This window comes from Abrus precatorius, unplaced genomic scaffold (genome assembly GCF_003935025.1).
Source record: "Abrus precatorius isolate BTA unplaced genomic scaffold, Abrus_2018 Scaffold2, whole genome shotgun sequence".
Lineage (NCBI taxonomy): Eukaryota > Viridiplantae > Streptophyta > Magnoliopsida > Fabales > Fabaceae > Abrus > Abrus precatorius.
This window is the reverse complement of record NW_020874362.1, coordinates 13135826-13162442: the sequence shown is the minus strand read 5'-3', so window position 1 is coordinate 13162442 and position 26617 is coordinate 13135826. Positions and strand designations below refer to the sequence as shown.

At 33.9% G+C, this 26617-nt stretch overlaps 1 protein-coding gene and 1 non-coding gene across 2 annotated transcripts; one reads left to right on the top strand and one right to left on the bottom strand.

Moving 5' to 3' along the window:
• The first annotated feature begins 4181 nt into the window (after positions 1 to 4181).
• On the top strand, positions 4182 to 5204 carry LOC113859484. Its single transcript, XM_027492246.1, has 2 exons — positions 4182 to 4256; positions 4383 to 5204. The coding sequence occupies exons 1-2, from the start codon at positions 4182 to 4184 to the stop codon at positions 5202 to 5204; spliced, it is 897 nt and encodes a 298-aa protein (XP_027348047.1).
• LOC113860340 lies at positions 4566 to 4672 on the bottom strand. Its single transcript, XR_003503792.1, has one exon. It is a non-coding gene; the product is annotated as a small nucleolar RNA R71 (small nucleolar RNA).
• Positions 5205 to 26617: the final 21413 nt, after the last annotated feature.

The following is a 26617-nucleotide window of genomic DNA, read 5'->3' as shown; positions in this document are numbered from 1 at the left end:
CTATACTCAATTTCGGGAGGAAATTCAGAGGAGGGGCTGGGATCTGTTTACCTCTTGTGCTAGAAATGGGTGGAAGGAGATCACCCAAGAATTTTATGCTAATGCAATGAGGGTAAAAGGAGACCAGCTGGCCCTTCGGCACACTATGGTAAGAGGTGTAGAAATTCATTTTTCTCCATCTAACATTCAGAGGGGTCTGAACATACCTCCAGTGGAGAGGAGAGCTGGACAGCTTGATTTCACTACATTCAGCTATCTAGAAGAGAAGGACTACAAGCCCATACTCCAGGCCATTTGTAAACCAGGAGAAAATTGGAAGTTTGACATGCAGCTCATGCCAAAGAATCTGACCACCAAACACCTCCTCCCACTAGCCAAGGTGTGGAGCATTTTCCTGCTAAGCTCCTTCATGCCAGTACGCCATTCCTCCACATTGGCTATCAAAAGAGCTGAGCTTCTATATGCCATCCTCACTGGTATGCCAATCCATGTGGGAGACATTATAAGCAACTTCATCATGAGCATCTTAAGCACCAAGAGGGACTCCCTTGCTTTTCCTTCCATCATCACCATGCTCTGCCAGGATGCTGGAGTAGACATGGGTGAATATCAGCAGAGAGTCAAAGCTGCCCCTCCCATCACTACTGCCATGGTGAAAGATCTTTTTAATGCTAAGAAGAAGTCTACTGACCCAGGTCTCTCCCTCCCTGCTGAATATAGGAAGAGAAGCCAGTTGAATCTTAGAGAACAGGTCAAGCAAATAGCACTGAGGCAGGATGCAATCCATGCTGGCCAAAAATCCATGCTGACCCTCCTGGAAACTATGTCCCTCAATATAGGAAAGAAGCTGGGCATGACATCAGAACAAATTTATGACGCCCCTACCTTCACTGCCCCTTTCCTTAGAGCAGTAGTTAACCAGGATTTACCTCCATTCACCACCACCCATGCACCTGTAACTGAGAAGGATAACAGCTCCAGTTCTTCAGAGGAGGAAGAGGATGATGATAAGAATGATGACAATCTTTCATCCTCCAGCTCAAATGAAGATCTTATATAGCTTTGCTTTTCTTTCTGTCATTTATATTTCTACAATTTCTAGTTCATTTCCCTGTATTTAGTAAATACTACTTTCATTGTAATTATCATCTTTAGTACTATTTTCCCCTTTATTTTCATGCATCACCCCTTGAACACTCTTTGACGCTTTCATATATATACTATTTGTAGTTTAAATTCTATCCTTATACTCTGTGCTGAATCCTTTGTGCGTCTTTGTGGAGAGAATGCCCTCAGTAACATCAAGAGGAGCATGAAATTGATCTCTGAGTGTGACTCTGAAAGGGGGGTGATCTCTTTGCCTCTGTTTCGCATTGTTTAGTCTGTTTTTCCTGTATAGTTCATAGATAAAATACCAAAACAACCTCTTTGTTTCTTTACTTTTTATTTTTGATGAAATTTAGTTTTCTAATTCTGATTTTATATTTTGATCACACTTCCTATTCAACTCAATCATTCTCTGTTTTGTCAACAATTATCGTTCTTACCACACTGAACGTAGTTTCCTGTAAGGTGAACTGTATTCACATGTTGCTAAGAAATTATCATCTTTTACCATGGTAGAGAATTGGGCCTTAAAATTCTTTTTTGTGTGCACATTACATGTACTTTTGCATTCATCTTCTAGAACTTGCCCTGTTTCTTAGTTGAATATGCATTGTACAATTTTTCATCTGGATGATTGAGGCCTTCTTTGCACATATCCACCCCAGAACACCCCCCACCAAATTTCCTTTGTTCTACACTCCCTTCTTTTGCTAAACTTAGCCTGCCAACATATTTTCCTTCCCTTAAGAGAGATATTTCTTTTGAGTTGCGTCAAGAATGATTGCAAGAAACTAAGTTTGGGGTGCTAATTTTGACTATAGTTGCTTGAGGACAAGCAAGATCTTAAGTTTGGGGTGGTGAGCATTATACATGTCCATATTACATGTCAAAAAAAAATGCTTGAATTTGAAGAAAAGAATGATTGCCAAAGTCCAACGAATCAAAAAAAATAATAATAATAAAATGAAGGAATGGAGGAAAAAGGAAAAGAAAAAGAAAAATACAGCAAGTCTTTTTGATAGAAAAAGAAGTTCCACATAAGGCAAAATAAAAAAAATGATGAAAGAATGCCTAAACCTCATAAATTGCATCCTTTAGTGCATTCCATTCTAGTTATTGTGCTCATTCACTCAAAAGAATTTTCCTTTCTTAAAAACCCACTTGAGCTTTTGCCATTCCTTGATAAAAAATTGAACCTAACCTAACCACATTTGTGACCAACAAAGCCCTTATGATAGGTGGTTCATTGTATCTAGGCAAAAGAAATTGAGAATATGGGCAAGCATATGGTAGGGTGAGGCAAAATGCATGAATTGAGAGAAACACTGAGCCTACAATATTAATGAGTGAGAGTGAAATACTATACTGTGAGCTGGATGATTTCTTTGCATTGTGTGGACTGCATGAAACCTTGCTGGACTTTTGTTTTGGTTTAGTGGGATTTTGCATGAAAATAGATGATATGAGTGTGATTGTTTTGTTGAATGAATCCATAATTTTGAAAATATTGGAAGTGCTAATTGGAGTCTAAGATTGGAATGGAAATCTTTGAGAAAATTTTTGGATAAATCCAACCCTTTACCTTCAATTTTCTTAAGTTTTAGTTTGCTTGAGGACAAGCAAAAGTCTAAGTTTGGGGTTGTGATGAATCCACACTTTATAGATATTTTGTTTGGTTTTTATAAAGTTTTAATAGAAAAAAATAGATTTAGAGGCTGTAAATAACATTAAAATCTTATTTAGGTAGAAAACAATAGCTTAATTTTTGTCTTATTTCCATTAATTTTTGTGAATATATTTTGCAATTTTGATCATTTGAATAATTGTGCAGGAAATTCTAGACAAATTTCATGAATTTTTGGCTCTTTGAAAAAAATATGAACTCAGAGTAACTACTATCAGATACCAGAGTAATCACTCCAGGGAGCTGGTTTCAAGGGATAGGCCAGAGTAACCACTTTCAGATATCAGAGTGATCACTCTAGAAGCCCCAGACCCCAAGTGTCCTGCGCGTAAACACTCTCAGAAATGGGAGTAATCACTCTAGAGACGCCCAAAAGGAAGTGCCATGCGCGTGTTTACTCTCAGAAATGAGAGTAATCACTCCAGAAAGGGAAAAAGCTAAAGTTGTTGTGCGTGTTTACTCTCTTGTTTTACAGAGTGATCACTATGGGGCCATGTCAGACTTAGTATATATAGACTTTTAGAAATTAGGGTACTGAGATTCATTTTTTCCTTAGATTCTTTTACCACTTTTGGAGCATTTTGCAGAGCTTAGGATTCTTGGGTGACAGCCAGGGATCCATTATAGGTTTTAATTTCCAATTTCCCTTTGATTCTCCTTGATTTTACATTAATGTTGCTTACGTTTCTACATTCCCTTCTTTCATTTGTGAAGCCCATCCATATGGAGGGCTAAATTCTCTTGTAATTCCTAGTCAACTCATATGGTTCTTGAATTCTTGAGTTTAATGGCAATATCACTCTTTCTTTTCTTGGATTTATTAACCCCAATCTCTGAATGAAATGAAATTTGCATGAGGGGAACATTGCTTAATGAACCCTAAATTACCCAACGAAATTCTAATCTAAAATTGCTTAATTTTGATTAATCTTTGAGATTGCTTAATCTTAGGGATAGAGAATTGGAGCCCATTAAGATGCTTAATTTTAATTGGGATACTAAAGTTAATTTTCGCTTGTTAAATTAACTTAATTCAAGGAAAAAATAGAGGATTATTGAATCATTTGAAAGAATAGGGATAGAACTCATTCATTGACTAGGGATTACTCTTTTTAATTGATTGAATTTCATTAGTTTACATTCTGTTCTTTATTAAAATCTAGAAATTGACAAACCTCCCCCCAATTTACTTGCTTTAAAATATATGTTTACACTTGTTCAATGTATGTTCCCAACCAAAAGTTCCTTGGAGATAACCTAGGACAACACCCTAATATTGCATTTATATCTTGCATATTTGATGAGGATTAACGACAATCTTTGTGCATAACGAGTAGTGAAAAATCGATCCATCAATTCTCCAACTTCATCTGTAAATTCAGAAGCAAAGATGGCTGAACCACATAGACAAAGGACTTTAGGAGACTATGGAGTACCTAATATGCATGGATACAGTTCTTCTATTGTCAGACCAACCATTCAAGCCAACCATTTTGAAATTAAGCCTGCCTTACTTCACTTAGTTCAACAAGATCAATTTTCTGGTTTAATTTTAGATCATCCTAACTTGCATGTTTCTAATTTTCTGTAGTTATGTGATACTATAAGGATCAATGGAGTTAGCGAAGATGCAATCAGATTAAGATTGTTTCCATTTTCCTTGAGGGACAAGGCAAAATGTTGGCTCCAAGCCCAACCACAAGGAAGCATAACTACTTGGACAGATCTAGTCAATAAATTTTTCTCTAAATATTTTCCACCTTCTAAGGCTGCAAAGTTAAGAGGAGAGATCACATCCTTCATGCAACAAGAGGGAGAAACCTTATATGAGGCATGGGAGCGATACAAGGAACTCTTGAGAAGATGTCCACATCATTGCATACTGGAATGGATGCAACTTGAAACTTTCTATAATGGGATGAATCCAGCAACTGCAACCATGATTGATGCAGCTGCAGGAGGTTCTTTGAACACCAAATCACTAGAAGCTCAAGGAATTATAGATATGATGGCCACCTCCATGCATCAAAGCTGTAGCTTGAGACAATCAACAAGTAGTAATGGCTATGAGGCAAAACTTCTTGAGACTTTTTTGACTCAAAATCAGCTGCAAAATCAATTGTTTTCTGAGCAAATAGCTGCACTCACCCAACAAATCAGCAACTTACAAGCTGCATCAACCCAGAATACTCCACTTGTGTGTGATTTTTGTGGAGGGAATCATGTAAACGGAGCTTGTGATGGAAATAATTCTGAATCTCAAGAACAAGTCAATTATATGGGGAATTTTCAGAGACAACAATATTCATTTTCTCCTGGTTTTCAATTCTCTAACAATAGAAACCAGCAGCAACATAGCTGGAATAACCAAAATTCTAATTGGAAAAATTCTAACTCTGCTGTTCCATTTTAAAATGCAGGACCAGCAACTCAACAACCTTTTTTCCAAGGGTATCTAGCCAACCAACTTCAAAAAAATCAGAGGTTTTCTAAACCACTGAATGAAAGACTGAACAAAATGGAAGAAATCATGCTGCAATTCATGAAAGTAACACAAACAAGCTTCAAGAATCAAGAATCTTCCATGAAGAAGTTGGAAACACAGATTGGACAGTTAGCTGAGCAACTGTCCAACAGAGAAGATAGGAGATTTCCTAGCAACACAGTTATAAATCCAAAAGAACAATGCCAAGCTGTGATGACTAGGAGTGGAGCTGTTGTGGGTAGTCCAAAACTAGCCGAGAAGAGAGAGAAAACCAAGGAAGAGGAGAAGATTAAATTTGAACTAGAAGAAGGGAACTTCACTCTATTAAAAAGAGAAAATTCAGAAATGGATACCTTCCCTAAAACTGTGAGAAGAACAAAGAGGCAAATTTTAGAAGATTCAAACAAGCCTCTAGATGAAGAGAAATACAAGCAACTAACTTATCCACAAAGAGTCACTAATCCTAAGCAAGAAAGGCAATATGAGAGATTTCTAGACGTCTTCAAAAAGCTCCAAATTAATATACCATTTGCTGAAGCATTAGAACAAATGTCTTCATATGCAAAATTCATGAAGGAGTTGCTGTCCAAGAAGAGAAAGTTAGAAAATGACAAGACAGTCCCTTTGTCTGAAGAATGTAGTGCTATTTTGCAGAGAAAGCTGCCTCAAAAATTAAAAGATCTAGGCTCATTCAGCATTCCATGCTGTATTGGAAGTTGCACAATAGGAAAAGCTTTGTGTGATCTTGGGGCAAGCATCAACCTTATGCCTCTTGCCATAATGAAAAGGCTTGGAATAGAGGAAGTCAAGCCAACAAGCATCACTCTACAACTTGCGGACAGATCATTTACTTATCCATATGGTATTGTAGAGGATTTATTGATAAAAATTGACAAGTTTATTTTCCCTGCAGATTTTGTCATTTTAGATATGGAGGTGGATGCCGATATTCATTTAATATTGGGCAGACCTTTCTTAGCTACAGGGAGAGCTTTGATTGACGTGCAAAAAGGGAAATTAATGCTTAGAGTGCAGCATGAAAAGGTTACATTTAATATTTTTGAAGCACTCAAACATCCTAGTGATGATAGTACTTGTATGAGAGTTGATATTTTAGTATCTATGTCATTTCCTCAATTAATTGATAATGTTGATGAATTTTCTATGTTAAGGGAAATTATAGTTGCAGGGAATGCACAAGCTGCTGTAAAAAGAGAAGAAAAATTCATGGAATATGTGCAGCAACTTGAAACACTGCCTATTATCCCTTTATCCAAAAATTCAGCAAGAGGGGAGCTTAAAAAAGAAGAGAAAGAAGAGAAAGTGGAGAAACTTGAGCTGAAGCAATTACTGTCTCACTTGAGGTACTCTTTTCTAGATCAAAGACATCAATATCCAGTGATTATAAGCAATAATCTCAAGGGAGAAGAAGAAGAAAAGTTGCTGAGAATTTTAAGGAATCACAAATCTGCAATTGGATGGCACATCTCAGATTTGAAAGGTATTAACTCATCCTTTTGTAGACATAGAATTATGTTTGAGGACAACTACAAGCCAGTAGTGCAGTCACAAAAAAGGTTAAATCCAGCCATGAAGGAAGTGGTTAGAAAAGAGGTAATGAAGCTATTGGATGCAGGGATAATCTACCCAATTTCGGATAGTCAATGGGTTAGCCCAGTTCAAGTTGTTCCTAAGAAAGGAGGAATAACTGTAATGGCAAATGAAAAGAATGAATTAATACCCACTAAAACTGTCACGGGTTGGCACATGTGCATTGATTATAAAAAGCTTAATGATGCAAGAAGGAAGGATCATTTTCCATTACTATTTGCGGATCAAATGTTAGAAAGATTGGCTGGACATGCATTTTATTGTTTCCTTGATGGATATTCAGGCTATAATCAAATAGCGGTGGACCCTATAGATCAAGAAAAGACTGCCTTCACATGTCCATTTTGAGTATTTGCATATAGAAGGATGCCATTTGGATTATGCAATGCTCCAGCCACATTCCAAAGGTGCATGTTGTCCATTTTTTCAGATTTAGTAGAAAAGACCATTGAGGTCTTCATGGATGATTTTTCTATATTTGGCAATTCTTTTGATGATTGTCTATCTAATTTGTCCATTGTTTTACAGAGATGTCAAGATACAAACTTAGTGCTGAATTGGGAAAAGTGTTATTTTATGGTCCAAGAGGGAATAGTCATTGGCTATAGAATTTCTGAAAAAGGAATTGAGGTGGACCAAGCAAAAATTGAAGTCATTAGTAAACTACCTCCACCAATTAATATTAAAGGAATTAGGAGTTTCTTAGGCCATTTAGGTTTTTATAGGAGGTTTATAAAAGACTTTTCAAAAATAGCAAAACCTCTTAGTGATTTACTTGTCAAGGAAACTGAATTTATGTTTGATGAATCATGTCTGTATGCATTTTCTGTTTTAAAAGAGAAACTCATTTCTGCACCTATTCTAGCCAAACCTGATTGGAATTTACCATTTGAATTAATGTATGATGCTAGTGATAGTGCAGTAGGAGCTGTTCTAGGGCAGAGAAAAGACAAGAAATTGCATGTGATCTATTATTCCAATCTGTACAAGTGAATTATACAACTACTGAAAAGGAACTCCTTGCCATTGTGTTTGCCTTTGATAAATTCAGATCATACTTGATAGGATCAAAAGTAATAGTATATACTAACCATTCTGCACTTAAATATTTGTTGTCAAAGCAAGATGCCAAGCCAAGATTGCTGATAGCATGCATTATTTGTGCACATTTTCAATCCTTTAGAGTGTGTAAATTACCTTTCATGTTCCCTTATTTCACAAATTATGGCATTTCCTAGTTAATTGGATGATAGGAACTAAATTTCAATTAATGTCTAAATTCTGTTTTCAGACCTGCACTCACTGTTTTGATCGTAACTTTTTCCACAGATGTCCGTTCGGTCTGATTCCAGTTTCATTGGATTCCTCATTTTCTGGGCTATAAAATTCATGTGCAGATCGTCCAAATGGAAGCTGTTTTCTATTTTCTATGAATTTTTGAAGTTAGGAAAATTGTGCAGGAAATTTTGTATTCGAATTTTGTTCTTGTAATTTCATTTCATTTGTATTAACATTTCATTAGCTTGTAATTTGGGCTGTTTAATCACACTTGTGGGCCCTTCCTTTTAGTGTTGGATCTGATCATAAGTGGTGCCTATTAATATGTTAGAGGCTCCACTTTGAAGGTTGTTTTTGTTTTTTTAGGTTTTTGTTTTAACACACTTTTAAAAATTCGGTTTTGGCTCCTAAAATTCTCTCTCGAATTCTCTCTCTTCTCTTGGTGTGACTTTTCGTTTTCTTCTTTCTTCTTCTCTCTTCTTGACTTGGCTGAACATTGGATTCAATGGAAGGCTAGGCTTCTCGGATTGATACACAAGGAATAGGGAATTGCAAGGAAGATTCAGAGTGGCTCCAAGTTTGAATTCTCTTTTCTCCTTTTCTCTTTCGTTTTTCAAGATATTGATAACGTTTAGAGATAGGAATTGAATTGAATTGCGATTGTAGTTTGATTCATGAAATTGAATTAGATTGATAGATCTATTAGTCAAATTCATAATCTAGTTTGTTACCAAATTCGATTGAATTAGTTAATGGATTAGATGTTCAAATTAGGGAAACAATGAAGGATGTTGTTTACATGAACCTATGACTTGTGGATCAATTAATTCTCATTAGATTTCTCTTTTATTCCAGAATTTTATGCATTTGATCAGATTATTCTTAAACTCTCAAAATTCCCTAATCTTTTGTTTCATTTTAACAATTCGGCAAAGAAGAATTAGATACAAACGTGTCCTTGAGAATTTGACCTTGGTTGACATTATTCTACAAATAATTGCGAAAACCTTGTGCATTTGATAAGTGTTCGATAAAGCTATATCAATTGCTGAGATGGATTCTGCTGCTACAAGAATTTGAGCTGGAAATTAGAGATAAAAAGGGCAAGGAAAATGGAGTAGCTGATCATCTGTCTAGACTGCCATTGGACAGTTTGAACTCTAATTCTTTGGACATCAATGAAGAATTTCCAGATGAGAAATTATTTGTGGTGGAAGAATCACCTTGATTTGCTGATTTAGCAAATTTTAAGGCCACTCAACTGATTCCAGCAAAGTTTATTTGGCAACAAAGAAAGAAATTTCTGCATGACAGCAAATTTTATGTATGGGAAGACCCTTATTTGTTCAAAATAAGGGTAGATGGTCTATTGAGAAGGTGTATACCACAAGAAGAACAAGCTGAAATTCTTTGGCATTGTCATAACTCAGAATATGGAGACCACCATGGTAGCTCAAGGACTACTGCAAAAGTCTTGCAAGCAGGATTTTTCTGGCCAACATTGTTTAAAGATGCCAAGAATTATGTTGAAAGCTGTGACAAGTGTCAAAGGACAGGCAATATCTCTAGAAAGCATGAACTGCCCTTGAACAATATTTTAGAAATGGAGATGTTTGATGTTTGGGGAATTGATTTCATGGGACCATTTCCCACGTCCTTTTCTCATGAATATATACTTGTGGCAGTAGACTATGTGTCTAAATGGGTGGAAGCCATCCCAACAAGGTCCAATGATGCTAAAGTGGTGATATCTTTCATCAAAAGAAATATATTCACTAGGTTTGAAGTACCTAGATTCTTACTAAGTGATGGATGTACTCATTTTTGTAACAAATATCTTGACTCAGTCTTAGCAAAATATGGAGTGAGACACAAGATTGCTACACCCTATCATCCACAAACAAGTGGACAAGTGGAAGTTTCAAATCAAGAAATTAAACAAATCTTAGAGAAGGTGGTGAATCAATTAAGAAAGGACTGGTCCAAAAAGCTAGATGGCTGTCTATGGGCATATAGAACAGCCTTTAAGACTCTAATTGGTATGTCACCTTATCAATTAGTTTATGGAAAACCATGTCACTTACCTATTGCATTGGAACATAAGGCTTATTAGGCTACAAAGTGGTTGAATTTTGATTTGGCAAAGGCTGGAGAAAAGAGGATTCTGCAGTTACATGAATTGGAAGAATTCAGACAACAAGCCTATGAAAATGCCAAGATATACAAGGAGAAAACCAAAAGGATTCATGATAAATTCATCTTAGAAAAGGAACTCAGATCTGGACAACAAGTGTTGCTGTTCAATTCAAGACTAAAATTATTTCCAGGGAAACTCAGATCAAGGTGGTCTGGACCCTTCCTCATTAAAGAAGTATCACCTCATGGTGCAGTCTTGGTGGCAGATCCTAATACAGGAAGAGAGTTCAAAGTTAATGGTCAAAGGTTGAAACTTTATCATGGAGAGGCATTCCCAAAGGAAATTTCATGCATTAAAGTGGTTTCTCTTGAATGAGAAACATCAAACATCAAGCTAGTGACGTTAAAAGAGCGCTTGTGAGAGGCAACTCACGTTTCTAAAACTTGAACTCTTATTAATTGAAGTTTAGATGTTGAATTTCTAGTTAATCTTGAGTCATAGTAGTATATTTTGTTGAATTAGGTAGAAATTAATATTTTGAAATTTGATTTTTGATAAGGAAGTGTAGTAAAAATTTATTGGTTGTTTGCTGTGATTCAAGGAAAAATTAGATGGTGAACTTAAATTGCAAAAAAATTGTAGTTCTTAAGCTGATATGGAGGGAACAATCATGGGAGTTGAGACTTCAAGTGAGTAGAGTAACAACGTAGGGACCTTATGATTTGTGCGTTGAGACTTTAAACACTTGAAACCAACACGCGCAGACTAATAAAGAAGAATCTGAAGCGGAGAGTTGTGCATTTCCACTCTAAACAGCTGAAGTTTAACGCAAAGTTGCGCACTGACATGCTAAACGGATAGAGCCAACATGCAGAAGCCTTGAGTGAAGAGCTGAGGAGAAGCAGTTGCACGTCTTCACTCTACTCACATGACGCTTTGGCACGCAACTGCGCGCCTTCACTCTAAGTGAATAAAGCCAAGACGTGCTCTGAGCACCTTACACAGAAGCAACTGCGCGCCTTAACGCCAACTAAATGAAGTTGCCACGCGCAATTACGCGCCTTCACCCTAGCTGTTAGAAGCCAACACGCGCAAAGGTTAGATCTTTAAACCTTAACTTCTTTCATTTTAAAGTAAGCACGTGAGCTGCATGAGGGTTTTAAGTTGAAATGCAGAACGAGTGAAGTAGCCACGCCTGAGATATTTTTGAACAGAATTTTTTTGCGTGATTACTTGCCCTATTTAAAGCCTTCATGCGTTCAGAGTTCTCACTTAAAACCCTTAGAGCCAAAGCGCACTGTGAAAAACCCTAGCTGCCCAGCAACCTTTATCAAAAATCAGAAATTTTTTGCTTGGTTTGAATTGAACCTGAGACTTCATTCCACTACATTATCACTGTCAAGTAAGTCTGTATCATTTCTGCACTCCAATTCCAGGTAATTTTCCTCAATTTATGAATTTAAATTTTAAGGTTCTTCTTAATTTGATTTGGGGATAATTTGAGAATTGTGATTTGGGAGTGAATTATGTTTAATTGATGATTGGAACATGCAATTAAGGTGTGATTGAATTGAATACATGCCAGACGTGTAATTTTTAATGAGAATTTGAATCTGCATTATGAATTTTCGTTTTGTTCATTTGTTGAGTATATGCAGAGATATTGTCATAAATAATTAGGGAATTTTGTTGATAAATTTGTGTAATGTAGCATTGAGAATGATGCAAAACATGTTCTGTGAAATGCTGAATGAATTTTCATCAGTCTAATATCCAGAAAAAGAATTCAAATTGAATTTTATAAGTACTAATGTGCTTTTTAGTACTGTAAACTGTTAATCAAGACATTCTGGATTATTATTCTGATGAATTGCAGTGATTCGTTTTGCATTTTATTATTTTTTATCATGGAACTTTGATCCTACAGTTGTCATATTGTTTTCCATTTAGCACGTTGAACAATGACAATTAAGAGTTAAGTTGAACCTGAAAACTTTGGACATAGCTAGATACTGGAATTATAACTTGGTGATGGTTCACATAAACTTTAAGATGGCATATTCTCTGTATTTGGAAAAAGGAAAAGTGCTATACATGTTGAATTAAATTTTGCACACTTGGTTAATTTCTGCATACTTGGTTAAATTCTGAACTCATTCTTTCTTGGTGTAAAATTGTGATAGATACTGAAAAATGGCAAGCACACCAAGGGGAACTCCAAGGACAAAAAGAGGCAGATTTTCAGAAGGTCCCTTCTTCAAGAACAATCCTTGACCATGATCCTAGATTCAGAGGCATTCCACAAGAAAACTACATCAAGGCTAATATTCTGAAAAGGAAAATAGTTCATGACAGAAATTTTGAACTAAAGGAAGATGAACACTCAGAATTTTCTGACCAAATTAATAAGAGAGGATGGGAATCACTTGTCTCCGTTGCTGGTAAGGGATTCAAAGAGCTGACACAAGAATTCTATGCAAATGCTTTGAGGACTAAGGGAGAACATTTACCTCCCAATCACACTTTTGTTAGAGGCAAGGTGATCAATTTCTCAGCTGAGAACATCAATAGAGTACTGCAGATCACAGCTGAAAGGGAAGAAGAACAGCAAGATTTTTATGAATTTCTGAATAAGCAAGACAAGGATTACACACAAATTCTACACAGAATAGGCAGACCAGGGACAACTTGGGAAATGAAAGCAAGAGATGAGGCCAAAAACATCTCCACACCCAAGAATATCCCAACCAGAAATCTGCTGCCCTTCACAAAAGTGTTGAGTATTTTTATTTTGAGTTCTTTTATGCCTGTAATTCACAGCTCCACTATTGCCATCAAGAGAGCAGAATTAATCTTTGCAATAGTGGATGACTTCTTTGTGGATGTTAGGAAGGTGATCAACAGCAGCATTAAGATAATTTTAAAATCAAAGGCTGATTCTTTAGCCTTTCCAGGACTGTTGGCTTTGCTTGTAAGGATGCTGGAGTGGATTTTGCATATTTCAGAGAACAACTTAAGGCCATTCCTCCTATAACAGCTGCTATGATCAAAGAAATATATACCAACACTCCTGTCACTGCTGCCTCACCTCTTCCAACTAAATTCAAAAAGGAATCTCCTTTGAAAATGAAATTCCAACTGCAGAAAATTTTGGACAGGCAAGAATCTTTGGCTGCAAGGCAGGATGTTCTACTTGAAAGTTATAAATCTGGACTTCTTTTGATGGACACTATGATGATGAACATAGGAAAGAAGCTAGGAATGACAAAAGAGCAGCTATATGAGTCTGAAGTTCAAAATGTACCATGTCTAAGGGCCACTACATTCAACAATCTGCAATTGTTCACTCCTGGTATGCACACTCCTCCAAGAGAAAATGAAGAAAATGATGAAGAAGAAGAGGAAGAAGATGAAATCAGCTCAGAAGAAGAAGAGGATGAAGAAGCATAGATTAGGAGTTATTTTGCTTTATTTTACAACTGTAAAAGTTTTAGTGCTCAGAACAATTTAAATTTTGTATAATTCAGTGAGAACTTTTGAATGCTGAGAACATTTTAAATCATTTTCAGTTGTAATGCATGTTGTTGTTAATTACTTTAATTTTCTGCAGTATTCATTTCATGCAATTCCTTTAAACTGCTGATGATTTGAATTTCGTTTATGCAGAACACTTCACATTTGCACACAGCACTCACACTTGGACTGCACACTTGCACAAGTTTCATAGAAGGGGGGGTGAAACACTTCCTGAAAAATAGAAAAATAATTGCAAATGAATCATTGAACTGCACCTCTTGAAATAATTGAATATAGTGAGATTCTGTGAATTCTGAATTTCAAATTTTTTTTAAGTTATTTTTCCCATTCTCACATGATTGTCACACTTATCATTTTTTTAAAATGAGGTAGTCTTACCATTCTGTGCATTCAATTCTGAAAAAGTAGATTGTGAGCTTGATTGTTAATATTTTCACTTTAATTCCTTGGTGAGACTTGAGCCTCATCAATAATATTTCTTGATGTGTGAAATAGATCTCATATTTTGCTGCACCTCTAGAACTTGCATTGTTCTTGATTGAAGTTATAATATGTTACAGTCACATGTATGATGGAGGCCTTCCTTGTGTATGCTTAGAGCCTAAATAAACCTCCATTATGCTGAAAATCCTAGTTCACCCTTTTGAGCCTTTAACCTGTTTTTCTTTTCTTTTTTTTTGGTAAACTTCAATTCAAGCCCTACTGAAAAACCATGACACATTTCCAAATAAGAAAGAGGCAATTTAAGTTTAACCAAAGATGATTTTCAGAATTAAGTTTGGGGTGGCATGTTGTGATATTGTGTGACATTGCTTGAGGACAAGCAAAGTTTTAAGTTTTGGGTGGGTAACAGCAAAGTATGAGTCATTTGAAAGGAATGATTGAATGAAAAAGCAAAGTATTGAAAAGAAGAAATAGAAAAAGTAAAAATCAAAAAAGAAATTTGTACAGAAAATTCAGCAAATAAAAAACACTTGAAATATTTCAAAAATTCAGAAAATGCTGTGCAGAAATTGAATGGAAGAAAAGAGAATGCAATCTCATGCTAAAATTCTGAATATCATCTACTTGAATTGCATCTTTTCTATTTGGCATAACCTGCATTATTTCCAAATTCTTTGAACACCTACCTATCCTTTAACCTCAATTTCACCTGAAAAGTCCTCTTGATATGTGATTTGATACATTTTTTTTAGAGGAGAATGAGAATTTATGCAAGTCTATGGTAGAGTGTAGTAAAAATGATGATTTTGAGAGCAAACATTAAACCTAAACACTGCTGAGTGAAGAAGGAAACAATACTTGTGAGCTGTGGATCATGTTTCTCAATTTTGCTCATATGAAATTTTGCTAAATTACATGAATTCAGATGGCATATTTTTGTTGATTAAGTGGTTAAAACAGTGTAATGATCATGTTGATCAATGGATGAATAACTTGAATTGGATGAGAAATAAAAAAGATACAGAATTGGGTATTAGAAATGTTGAAAAATCAGTTTGATGATTGAATTCTTGTCAATTGGATTAATCCCTTTCCCTTTTGTTTGATTTGATTTGCTTGAGGACAAGCAAAATTCTAAGTTTGGGGTGGTGATAAATCCTTATTTTACCATGTTTTTAGCGTAGTTTTTGGTTAATACTTAGGAAAATAGTTCTAAAAATAACTTGAAAAGATCACAAAAATAAAATAATTAGTATAAATTGTTGTTTTATTGAAATGTTAAAAAAATTTTAGATTTTTGTAGGAGTTCATGCAAAAGATGGAAAGTTGTTGAAAGTGCTTAAAGGAAGGATTAAAAGCTGAAATTAAAGAAGAAAAGTCAAAGAATCAAGCTTGAAGAAATCCTAAGAGCTGGGCATTAAAACTACAAGTGATTGGCGTTTGAACGTGGAAAGAACAAAATACAACACTGGGTCTGCGTGGCTACTCTGAGTGATGCGCGTTAACACTCCAGAAACTGAAACTGGATAACTGTCATTGCGTTGAAATGCACATTACTTGGACCCTTGGCACGCAACAGAGAGTGACAACTCATAACAGATGGCGTAGCAACGCAGAGCTGAGCATATGGAAGAAGCGTTCACTGAAGTGCTGTGTGTTGAAACGCACATCATCTGAAGCTTTGGTGCGCAAGAGCGCGTTGCAATGCAGATCACTTGCAGCCAAGGCGCGCAACTGCGCGCCTTCACTGCAGCCATTTCGCGTTTTGGTGCAAAACTCTGTAGTTTTTATAACTTCTTTTTCTCGCCAATTCTTGACGTTTGGAGCTTTTGCATCACTTTTAGAAGATTCCAGAACACCTGGGGATAACTAACTTTCAGAATTTCAAGGGTTAAGTCGAAGAATTAGAGGAACTCTATAAATAGGAATTAGAAACTTAGAAAGGAAGCTTTTTGTCATTTTTTTAGTTTTGGTATTCAGTTGTAACCGTTTTAACTTCCAAGGGAAGTCAGAGGGAGAAGATAGGAGCGACTTTTGTTCTTCTTATCTAGAGGAATCTGGGAAAAGACAAAGTGATGGAGATAGCTCTCTGCTTTTTATCTTCTTTCTTCTCTCTATTTCGTTGTAATGTGTTTCTAACTCTTTTTGTTAGGGATTTATGGATCTAGTATTGATATATTGATTTCATTTTGACTCTGAACTTTGAGTATTTGATTTGATTGAGGGATTAATTCTGTGTTTACTTGATCTTTGAATGGAAATTCAATTGATTAATCAAAAAGTAACCTTCATTAATGGAAATTGGGTTTGTTGCTTGAATCTGAATTAATTTCCAAAACTATTGATTTTCTTAGGGATAAGTGTTCTTAGTTTTGCAATCTTTTGGTTCTAATTCGTAATGCAATATTGAACTAAATTTGGCCTAAGGAATTAGGGAGATTTGGTTGAATATTAGGACCAATGAATTGAGGAATCAATCTTTGGTTATTGTAAAGAGAAACCAATTGTCAATCAATTAATTACTTGAATGTTCAGAGGTAGAACTGAACTGATATTGATATTCTAGTGAAATAAATTCCTAACTTTCCTCCATTCGTAATTCATTCGAATAGTACAAATTAACATTCTATTTTTAACAATTTCTCATTTCTTTAATTCTAAATTTTACTTTCTTGCATATTGAAATCTGTTCAATGAATTGTTTGGTGCAAATGGTTATTATCTTGTGAATTGGTGATTAAAAATAAGATCCTAAAGGACGATATTTGGGACTCAATCTGATTTCCACATTTTATAACTTGCTACAACTACCTAGTATACTTGCTAGTAGTGAATTACACCATTTAAGTACTACGATAGAAAAATGTGTATCATGATACTTCATAAAACTATTCCCTAAGGACGATATTTGGGACTCAAACATGTTTCCAAGATTTTATAACTTGCTACAACAATACTAGTATACTTGCTAGTCAATTTCACTTTTAGTGTAACTGTTGAGAAAGTAACAGTGTGAAAAATAGAGTATTTGGTCTCCATAGTAGTCGCTACTGTAGGTTACTATTCACCCAATTTTAGAAAAATCAAATAAAATAGTTAAAGATTGAATTTTGAGTTAAATTTTTGTGTCCACATTTCTTTTAGTGTCTTTTAGATAGTAGAATTGGCGAATTTGCAAAAAAAGTTGTAGAAAAAAATATACAAGTAGGTCGCAAAGAAAAAATTGTGGAAACTTAAAACGGACATAACTTTGGCTAGGAAACTCAGAATTGACATTATTGCATATGCATTTGGGGTAGAAAAAATTTTCCTATTCACTACAAAAATTCCCTGCTTTCAAAAATTGCCTATTTTTCTAAAAGTTTTTTTTTTATTTTCTGCTATTTATTTACCTATTTTTCCTGATTTTAGGCATCTAGTTTACATAGTTGTGCATTTCAAAAAATTTAAAAATTTTTGTGGTGTTTTCTTATACCAAAAAGAGATTTATCAAGGCTTCACTTTATCTATATCTCATATTTGCATGGTACTTGCTTTGTAAATTGACATTGTTCACTCAGTTAATGCTTATTAAGTGCAGGATGTTCTTTGTGATTCTAACCTTGCATGACTAGGTCTAGAGCAAGTACACTGTATCGATTAGATCCTGAGATTGAGAGGACATGTTTAAGACTGTACAAATTACAGAGAGAATATTTGCAAAGAGAATATAGTACAAGATAGATGGCTACGAACAACTAAGAAAGAACCTTGAAGGAGCTGGCTGCCCCCTGATGTTGGCCACCAGCCAATTTGCATCCAAGTGCCGCAGTTACAAGAAGATGCAGTGATGAATCCACATTTTATTAGATTTTTACTTGTTATTTTAATATTTCTTAATAGAAAAAAGTAAACTTAGGGTTGTAAATAACATAAAAATATCATTTTGGTCAATTTATAATAGATTTCTTAATTTTAGGTTAATTTACATTTATTTACATAGATATAGTTTGTAATTTTGATTATTTGAATAATTGTGCAGGAGTTTCTAGACTTTTTCCATGGATTTTTAGCATTTGAGAAAGTTTGAGATGAAAGTGATCACTTTGGAGTCCATAGTGAACACTACAGCAAGCTTGTTCCAAAAAGGTAGACCAGAGTGATCACTATGAACCCATAGTGACAACTCCAGAAAGGCCAAAAAGTACAAGATCCTACGCGTAGCTACTATGGAACCATAGTAGACACTCTGGAGCAGCCAAAGTTATCACTCTAATGCCAAAGTGACAACTCCAGAGAGGGCAAAAACACAGGACCTGCGCGTAAACACTATGAAGCCAAAGTGATAACTCCAGAGAGGCCAAAATCACAGACCTTGCGCGTTATCACTATGGAATGTGCGTAATCACTTTGGAACGCTGCAAGTTATCACTATGAAACCATAGTTGTCACTTTGGGCGAAAATTTTTGCACTATAAATAGAATTTGAGAAATTAGGGTACGGGGCCTTTTACATTTCCTTAGATTCTTTTGCCACTTTTGGAGCATTTTGCAGAGCTTAGAATCTTTGGGTGACAGCCAGGGGTCCATTATAGGTTTTTAATTTCCAATTTTCCTTTGATTCTCATTGATTTTACATTGATGTTGCTTACGTTTCTGCATTTCCTTCTTTCATTTGTGAAGCCCATCCATATGGAGTGGAGGGCTAAATTCTCTTGTAATTCCTAGTCAACTCACATGGTTTTTGAATTCTTGGGTTTAATGGTAATATTACTCTTTATTTCCTTGGATTTATTAACCCCAATCTCTGAATGAAATGAAATTTGCATGAGGGGAACATTGCTTAATGAACCCTAAATTACCCAAACGAAATTCTAATCCAAAATTGCTTAATTTTGATTAATCTTTGAGATTGCTTAATCTTAGGGATAGAGATTGGAGCCCATTAAGATGCTTAATTTTAATTGGGATGCTAAAGTTAATTTTCGCTTGTTAGATTAACTTAATTCAAGGAAAAAATAGGAGATTATTGAATCATTTGGAAGAATAGTGATAGAACTCATTGATTGACTAGGGATTACTCTTCTTAATTGATTGAATTTTACTAGTTTACATTTTGCTCTTGATTAAAATCTGGAAATTGACAAACCTCCCCCCAATTTACTTGCTTTAAAATATATGTTTACACTTGTTCGATGTATGTTCCCAACCAAAAATTCCTTGGAGACAACCTAGGACAACACCCTAGTATTGCATACATTTCTTTGCATATTTTATGAGGATTAACGACAATCTTTGTGCATAACGAGTAGCAAAATCTCGCATCATCATGCAGCCACCTATGAATTGAAGTCTGGTTTGATACATTTGCTGCCCAAATTTCATGGACTGGCAGGAGAAGATCCACACAAACACTTGATGGAGTTCCATGTAGTCTGCTCTACTATGCGGCTAGTGGATGTGCCTAAAGACTTTGTGACATGACCAAAGATTCGCTTTACTTGCAGCTAACACCAATTACTACCTGGAATAACATGAAGAGGATATTCTTAGAGAAGTTCTTTCCTGCCTCAAGAACTGCAGCGATCAAAAAAGAAATAAATGGGATCAGGCAACTGCAAGGAGAGACTTTGCATGAGTATTAGGAGAGGTTCAACAGACTTTGTGCAACCTGTCCGAATCACCAAATCAATGAGCAATTGTTGATCCAATATTTTTATGAAGGTTTACTTTCTATGGAGAGGAGCATGATTGATGCGGCTAGTGAAGGAGCTTTGATGGACAAGACCCCATGCAACTTCAAGGTATTTGATTTCCAATATAGCAGAGAACTCACAACAATTCAGTTCTAGGAGTGTGACCAGATCTGTGCATGAAGCAGTGATCAATTGGATTTTTATAACATTATTTCCTCTCATTCCTAGCTCATTAATCCTCTTTTGTGCCTAATTGGTTGAATTGGATCATTTTATGATGTTTGAATTTTATTTGGGCTTTATTTAATTTTTCCAGTATTTGGAAAATTTTGATACTGTTTTGGTTTCTAGACCATATCTTGAGTTGTAGAACTCCTTTCATTGTGATTTTTGATTTGTAAGAAATCTAAGAGAAAGATGCACAATTCCTATGAGAGGTCAGAAATCAATTCTGATGATAAGAAGCTGAAACTGGGCCTGGAAAAAGTCAGAACGCTGCAGTCGTGGATCCTGAGCAAGGTGCAGTATTTAGGCCATATCTCAATCCACAAACATCCGATTAAGCCCATTCTAGTGGCGTTTTGAAGCTGACATCCAAGGCTACAATTGTCCTTCAGGCCACCAATCAAAAGAAGGCTGTTTTCATAGCCAAAATAACCGAATAAAGTGACAAACAAAATTTTGAATTTTGAATTTAATTTTTTTTTGCTCTTTTCTTTTCTTCTCTTCTCTTCTCTCTTCTGAGGCTTAGATTTCCATATAATTCAAGGATTAAAAGGGACGTGACACTCTTGAGGATTGGTCTCACATTGGCATAAATTTAATAACAAATTCGGTTTCATCTCTTCCTTATTTTCTCCTCCTTTTGCTAATTATATTTTCGAATTGAAGTTATTCGTTTGGATTGATGATTATGCGTCTGGTTGATTATGTATTATTCGATTGATGTATGTAATTCAGTTTTAAGGGTTTTAAGGAACATGAATTGGATTTTCAAATTTGAAAACTACGATTAACAGCATTGGTAAATTAAATTGGCACAATTCAATTAGGTTCTAGAGTTTTCTAAACTTTAAGTGATTATGTGTTAATCGAATGCATGAAGATTTTCGTGTGAATGCTGAGTTCGAATTGAGGTTTCATTCGGATTCATTGTTAATTACCAAATTGCTTATTGATGTATTCTCTTAATAATTCTTGGATTGGAATTTCAATTTCTATTCACTCTTCATTCTAATTTTTTTTCTTTCATAAACAAACCCCCCGTCTTATATACTCTCTAAATAGATTAATTCGTCCTTGTGATTCTTTGAGAAACGATCCTACTTGCTTACCTCGTACTATAGTAATTAGGTGTATTTTGACCCGTGTGCGACCACATGTCAAGCAGCAACTAGCAATGTGGCTGCATCGATAACCAGAGGCTGGAAAACAAGCTCACAGAGTTAACTTCATTAGTGAGGCAACTAGCAATTGGGCAGGCAGTACACAGACGCCACATACATGTGGTATATGCTCAGGTGATCATTACACAAATTCTTGTCCTCAGCTGCAAGAGACGTCCAGTGCACCTTCTCATGTGGTGGCAGATATACACCCTCCATACTAGCAGCAACAATATAATCCATTTTCACCTACACATAATCTAGGGTCGAGGAATCATCCTAATCTGCGAAATGGTTCAAGCCCAGCACAACATCAACAGAGGTATAATTCCAGCAACCACAGCCTATGCAACATCCCACACACCACCAGCCAGCACAGCAACAGCAGCCAAAATACACTTCTTCCCCTCTCAAACAGCAGTCTCCTCAGCAGCCACCTAATTTTGGCCCTTCTTTGGAAGAACTGATGAACTAGATAGCCACACAGAATATGCAGTTTCAGTAAAATGTTTCAGCCACTATACAAGATCTGCAGACCTAGATTGGGCAACTAGCTACCTCGGTGAATAATCTGCAACAACAAGGGTCTGGAGCATTACCTTCTCAACCTGTAGTAAATCCTAAAGGTAATATGAGTGCTATCACTTTAAGAAGCGGCAAGGAGCTCGATAGCAGCCCAGTGTAGGCCAAACTAGTCTAGCCCAATGCAAATGTCACAAAGAAGTTTGTGCAGCAGCAGCAGCGGATTCCTTTTCCATTTCCATCTAGAGTTTCTACATCAAAGAGAGTGGAATCTGTACATACAAGAGGAATTTGAAGAAGAGGGCAGTCCAAACAGTTTCATCCTTGTCTCAGTCCAACCTTCCGCAGAAATGTGATGATCCACGCACATTATCCATACCCTGCACCATTGGAGAAACAACCTTTACTAATGCCTTGTTAGACTTGGGAGCTTCCATTAATGTCATGTCATCAACTATGTATAAAATGCTACAATTGGAAGACTTGAAACCAACTAATGTGATCATTCAATTGGCAAACCGCAGCACAGCTCAGCCTTTTGTAATTCATCCTTATTTTGAAATACTTTGTTGAACCATGCATTAGGAACCATTTGAAGAAAAAATTTTAACATTCCTATTTTGTGAAATTTATTTATTTTAGAAATTAAATTTAAAATGTTACATCAACCATTCAAAATAGAGGAAGTTGAGGATAAATAAGATATTAAAGACTTGTTGGGCAACTAAATTTGCTAAATGTGAAGGTTCATAAAAATATAATTTTTTTTAAAAATTAATAATATAAAGACTAATTCGATCCAAGCTCTTTGATGTACTGTTGTTGATGAAAAAAAATTCTTTCATTACTTTGCTATATTTATAATTAATGGAAAAATTCAAACTTACTTTACATCAACTTAAAAATTCATCGCACAAGGGGTCATTAGTTGCACCAAATACAATATCATCAAAGTATATTTAAACTAAATTTTTATCATAAATTTTCTTAAAAAAATGTCATATCAACATTTTCTTTAGAATTATTTTAAAATAAAAAAAGAACTCAATCTATTATACTAATGAGTTTATTTTAAAAAATATAGTTTTTTTTTTAGTTTGAAAACATAATTTGGAAAAAGATCTTCAAAATCAAAGGACTTCTTTACAAAGACTTTTTCTTCTATTAATCCATTTAATAGCACACTTTTACATCCATTTGTCAAAGTTTTATATGATTTTATGCAACAAATGAAAGCATTATGCAAGAACTTCTAATCAAACTATAATAACAAAGGTTTTAGTGAAGTTGATACCTTTTTTTTTATTGTAGCCTTGTGATACTAATCAATTATTATTTCTTATCATTTTACCTTCTTCATTCAAATTAGTTATAAAAATTCACTTAATTCTAATAATGTTTTTATGCAATGATTTTGAAACTAAGGTTTAATCTTCATTTCTTGTGAATTAATTAAGTTTTTCTTACATAGTCACTATCTAACCATTACTGTTTAAAACTTCATCAATTGTCATTGATTTTTTTAGAAATTCAAAATAAGTTTGACTATAAATATGGATCTAATTCTAATACATTATTGGACATATCTTCAAGTATGAGATTTAATTGATGATGAATTTTGTATTTCAAATATCTTTGAGTAGTATCTTCTTCTATCTTTTAATGTATCATTAATTGTGTTGTTTAGTTAACTTTTACTTTCACCGTTGATTTGTCAAATTCTTTATAAATTTGTAAAATCATCCTCAAGTTCTTATAGTTTCTAGTAGACATTAGTCTTTCATTGAATTTCAGATGAATATATTTTTTTACAATTGAGGTTTTAAAGTTAAAAACCTTATAAGCCTTAAGTATTGGAATACTACAACAACTAAATTTTATCTCACTAAATGAAGTTAGTTACATGAATAACACAATATCATTGAACTTGGTTAGAATTACATGAATAACACAATATCATTGAACTTGGCTAGAAACCAAATTCATATGATTTCTTAAGTATTGGAATATCAAAGAAAAATGTCTTTAATCTACCTTGGAGTCCAAATTTGCAATTTGATCCTTAAGTAATTAAGATATAGTGTATACATCCAATGGATGAAAAAATGAAATGTTTGGCTTTGTCCTTTCCACAGTTCATATATTGTCTCGCTCAATAATGATTTTATAAGAACCGTATTCTATATGTAGCATGCAATGTTGATTATTTTTCCTTACAAGTGTCTTGGCAAATAATATTTGCAAAGCATGATTCTAGCCATTTTCTTGAAGTGTTCTATTTTTCCTTTCCATAACTTTACTTTGTTAAGGAGTTCTTGAAGAAAATTGTAGAATATTCCACTTTGTTTACAAAACTTGTTAAACTATTCATTTTCAAAATTTCTTACATGACTACATATGGAAAATATATAGAAACCTTAAAGGACTAAGTGAAAAATATATTCATGTAAATCTAGCATAATCATTAAGAATAACTAGTTCATACTTTTTACTACCTGTATTTAGTGTCCTAGTAAGGTTCAATAAGTGTACATATACTAGATCAAATGAAATAGAAATAGAAATAGAAAAAATATTTTAAATTTGGATGAGATTTTTGTTTTTTTTTTTCCCTTTTGACAAACTTCATATCATAAGTCACTTTTAAAAGGTATTTTACTCAGCCCTTCACAAATAAATTCTTGTTAAATTCCTCTAGATTTATATATACAAGTTGTGACGCCTATAATTGGTAAATACTATGAACCTGACTACACAATTTTATTTTTATTAAACATTATATTATATTCACTATCACAAAATTTATGTTAAGCAAATTATGTTTTAATTTTGTAACATATAATAATACATTTTCAATTGTAAGTAAAGGATCCTTACTAACTTTATACGTATAAGCAATAAGACTCTACTAATTATCATCAAAGATGACATTTTGCTTCCTCATATAATCTTAGTTTTAGAAATACATATACGAAAGCACATATGTAATAGGAATTAAAAGATAGTTAGGTACTCATATAATCTTAGGTCCTTAAGGGTTAGTTTCTCTAGGATTTATCAAATTTTTGTTTAATGTAAATATAATATGTTCAAAGTTTTACACAAAAGGAACATGGTGATCTTGTTTTAGAGAAATTGACTTAGGAATGTACATGGGTATCTTACTGTGATTCTTACTCAAAGTTTGATATGTCTCATATCTATACAATTTTTAAAGATCATATTGAAGTTAAAAGTTTCATCAACAAATATACCTAATATTTGAGTGGGATCATTGATCATATTTTGATGTCTAGTTATTTTTTCAAAGTGTTTATCTCACTTACGAATATAAGTTTTGCTTGATTCAAAAAATATTTTATCTGTATAACTCAAATTTTTATTTTCTCTAATGAACTCCAAAATATCTTATTCTTTTTGTTATAACTCATTAAAAAGTTTGACATTACTTTTTTTTTTTTTTTAAATTTCAGAGGCTTTAAATAAGAGTATCATTAGGAAGTTCACTATATGCTTCCAATAGAAGGTAACAAGATAATACCTTATTGTAGAGATTTGTAACTTCTTTTTGGTTTATGTCTTAGTTTAGTTTTAGGCTTAATGTTAGTCATTAAATAAATATAAGCTCTTTCTAATGTATTATTATTTCTACATGATTCATTATTATTAAGTTTTTCCATATTGATAATAATATTTTATTTTTCTTTAAATACTTCTTTTTTCCTTTTATATTTGGACACTCAAACTTGCAGTGTTTAAGTTTTTTGCATTCAAAATAAATTAAGTCAATTTTATTTAAAGATGGTGATCCTTTAAATTTACTCTTGTGTTAGCCTTTTTCATATACTTGAATTTTGTTTTTTTCTTTTTCACTAAAGTCCTTTGTCATTCGGTATGAAACATGGTACATCGTAAGATTCTTTTAATCCGAAATTAGAAGTTTTAAAAAACTCCTTAGCTTTAAGAACCTTTGAAGTAAAATTTTCTTGGTAGCTTTTTCTTCATTTAATTAAAAAGCAATTGTCTAATATTTTTTCGTGGGATTCCTATAATTCTTATAAAATCTGTGTATTATTAAAGAACTCAATTTTTTAAGATTCATTTTAAAGAACTTTAAATTGTTCTTCTCTAAGATGATATTTGTTTTAATAGCTCTTAACTGTTTGAAATCGCCAATCATCTTCTTAATTATTTTTAGACCAATCATTTTAAAAGAATTTATATTGTCATATTAGAATGCTCATTTTAGTTTTTTTTTTAACATTGCTTATTTCTTCCTAAGTTATTACAACATTTTCTTAGTTGTCTTGCGGTTAAAAATTTTATTGTATTTTGTAATTAACTAAGCAAAAGTAACGAAATATCTAACTTTTTATTTTTTGCTTTGTTACTTCTTATAATGTAGTTTGATCTTCAAGTTAAACTATAATTCAATATATTTATAGAGGTGATCTCAATTTTGAATGATTTCTTAAAAATTTAACCAAAGTAAACTTAATAAACATTTCCATTCTATTAATCTAAGAAGGATAGTCGATTTTAGAAAATGTTAGAAGCCTTGATACAATTTTTTTTATAGAATAAATTGATTTTGTTGATTTATCATTTTCCTTAAATATTTTTTCTCATACATAGGTTAAACCTTAAAATGTTGAGACTTGACAACTAAAACTTAAAATAAAAAAAAAAAACATTAAACGAAGTTGAATTGAGGTTTTTTTTTTTTTTAAAGTTTTGAAAATTAAAATTTGA

What these genes read in the sequence shown, in the direction of transcription:
- LOC113859484 (XM_027492246.1), top strand. Translation starts at nt 4,182, where the DNA reads ATGGCTGAACCACATAGACAAAGGACTTTAGGAGACTATGGAGTACCT. An exon ending in ATGGATACAGTTCTTCTATT is followed by an intron (nt 4,257 to 4,382) that starts GTCAGACCAACC and finishes AATTTTCTGTAG; the next exon opens with TTATGTGATACTATAAGGAT.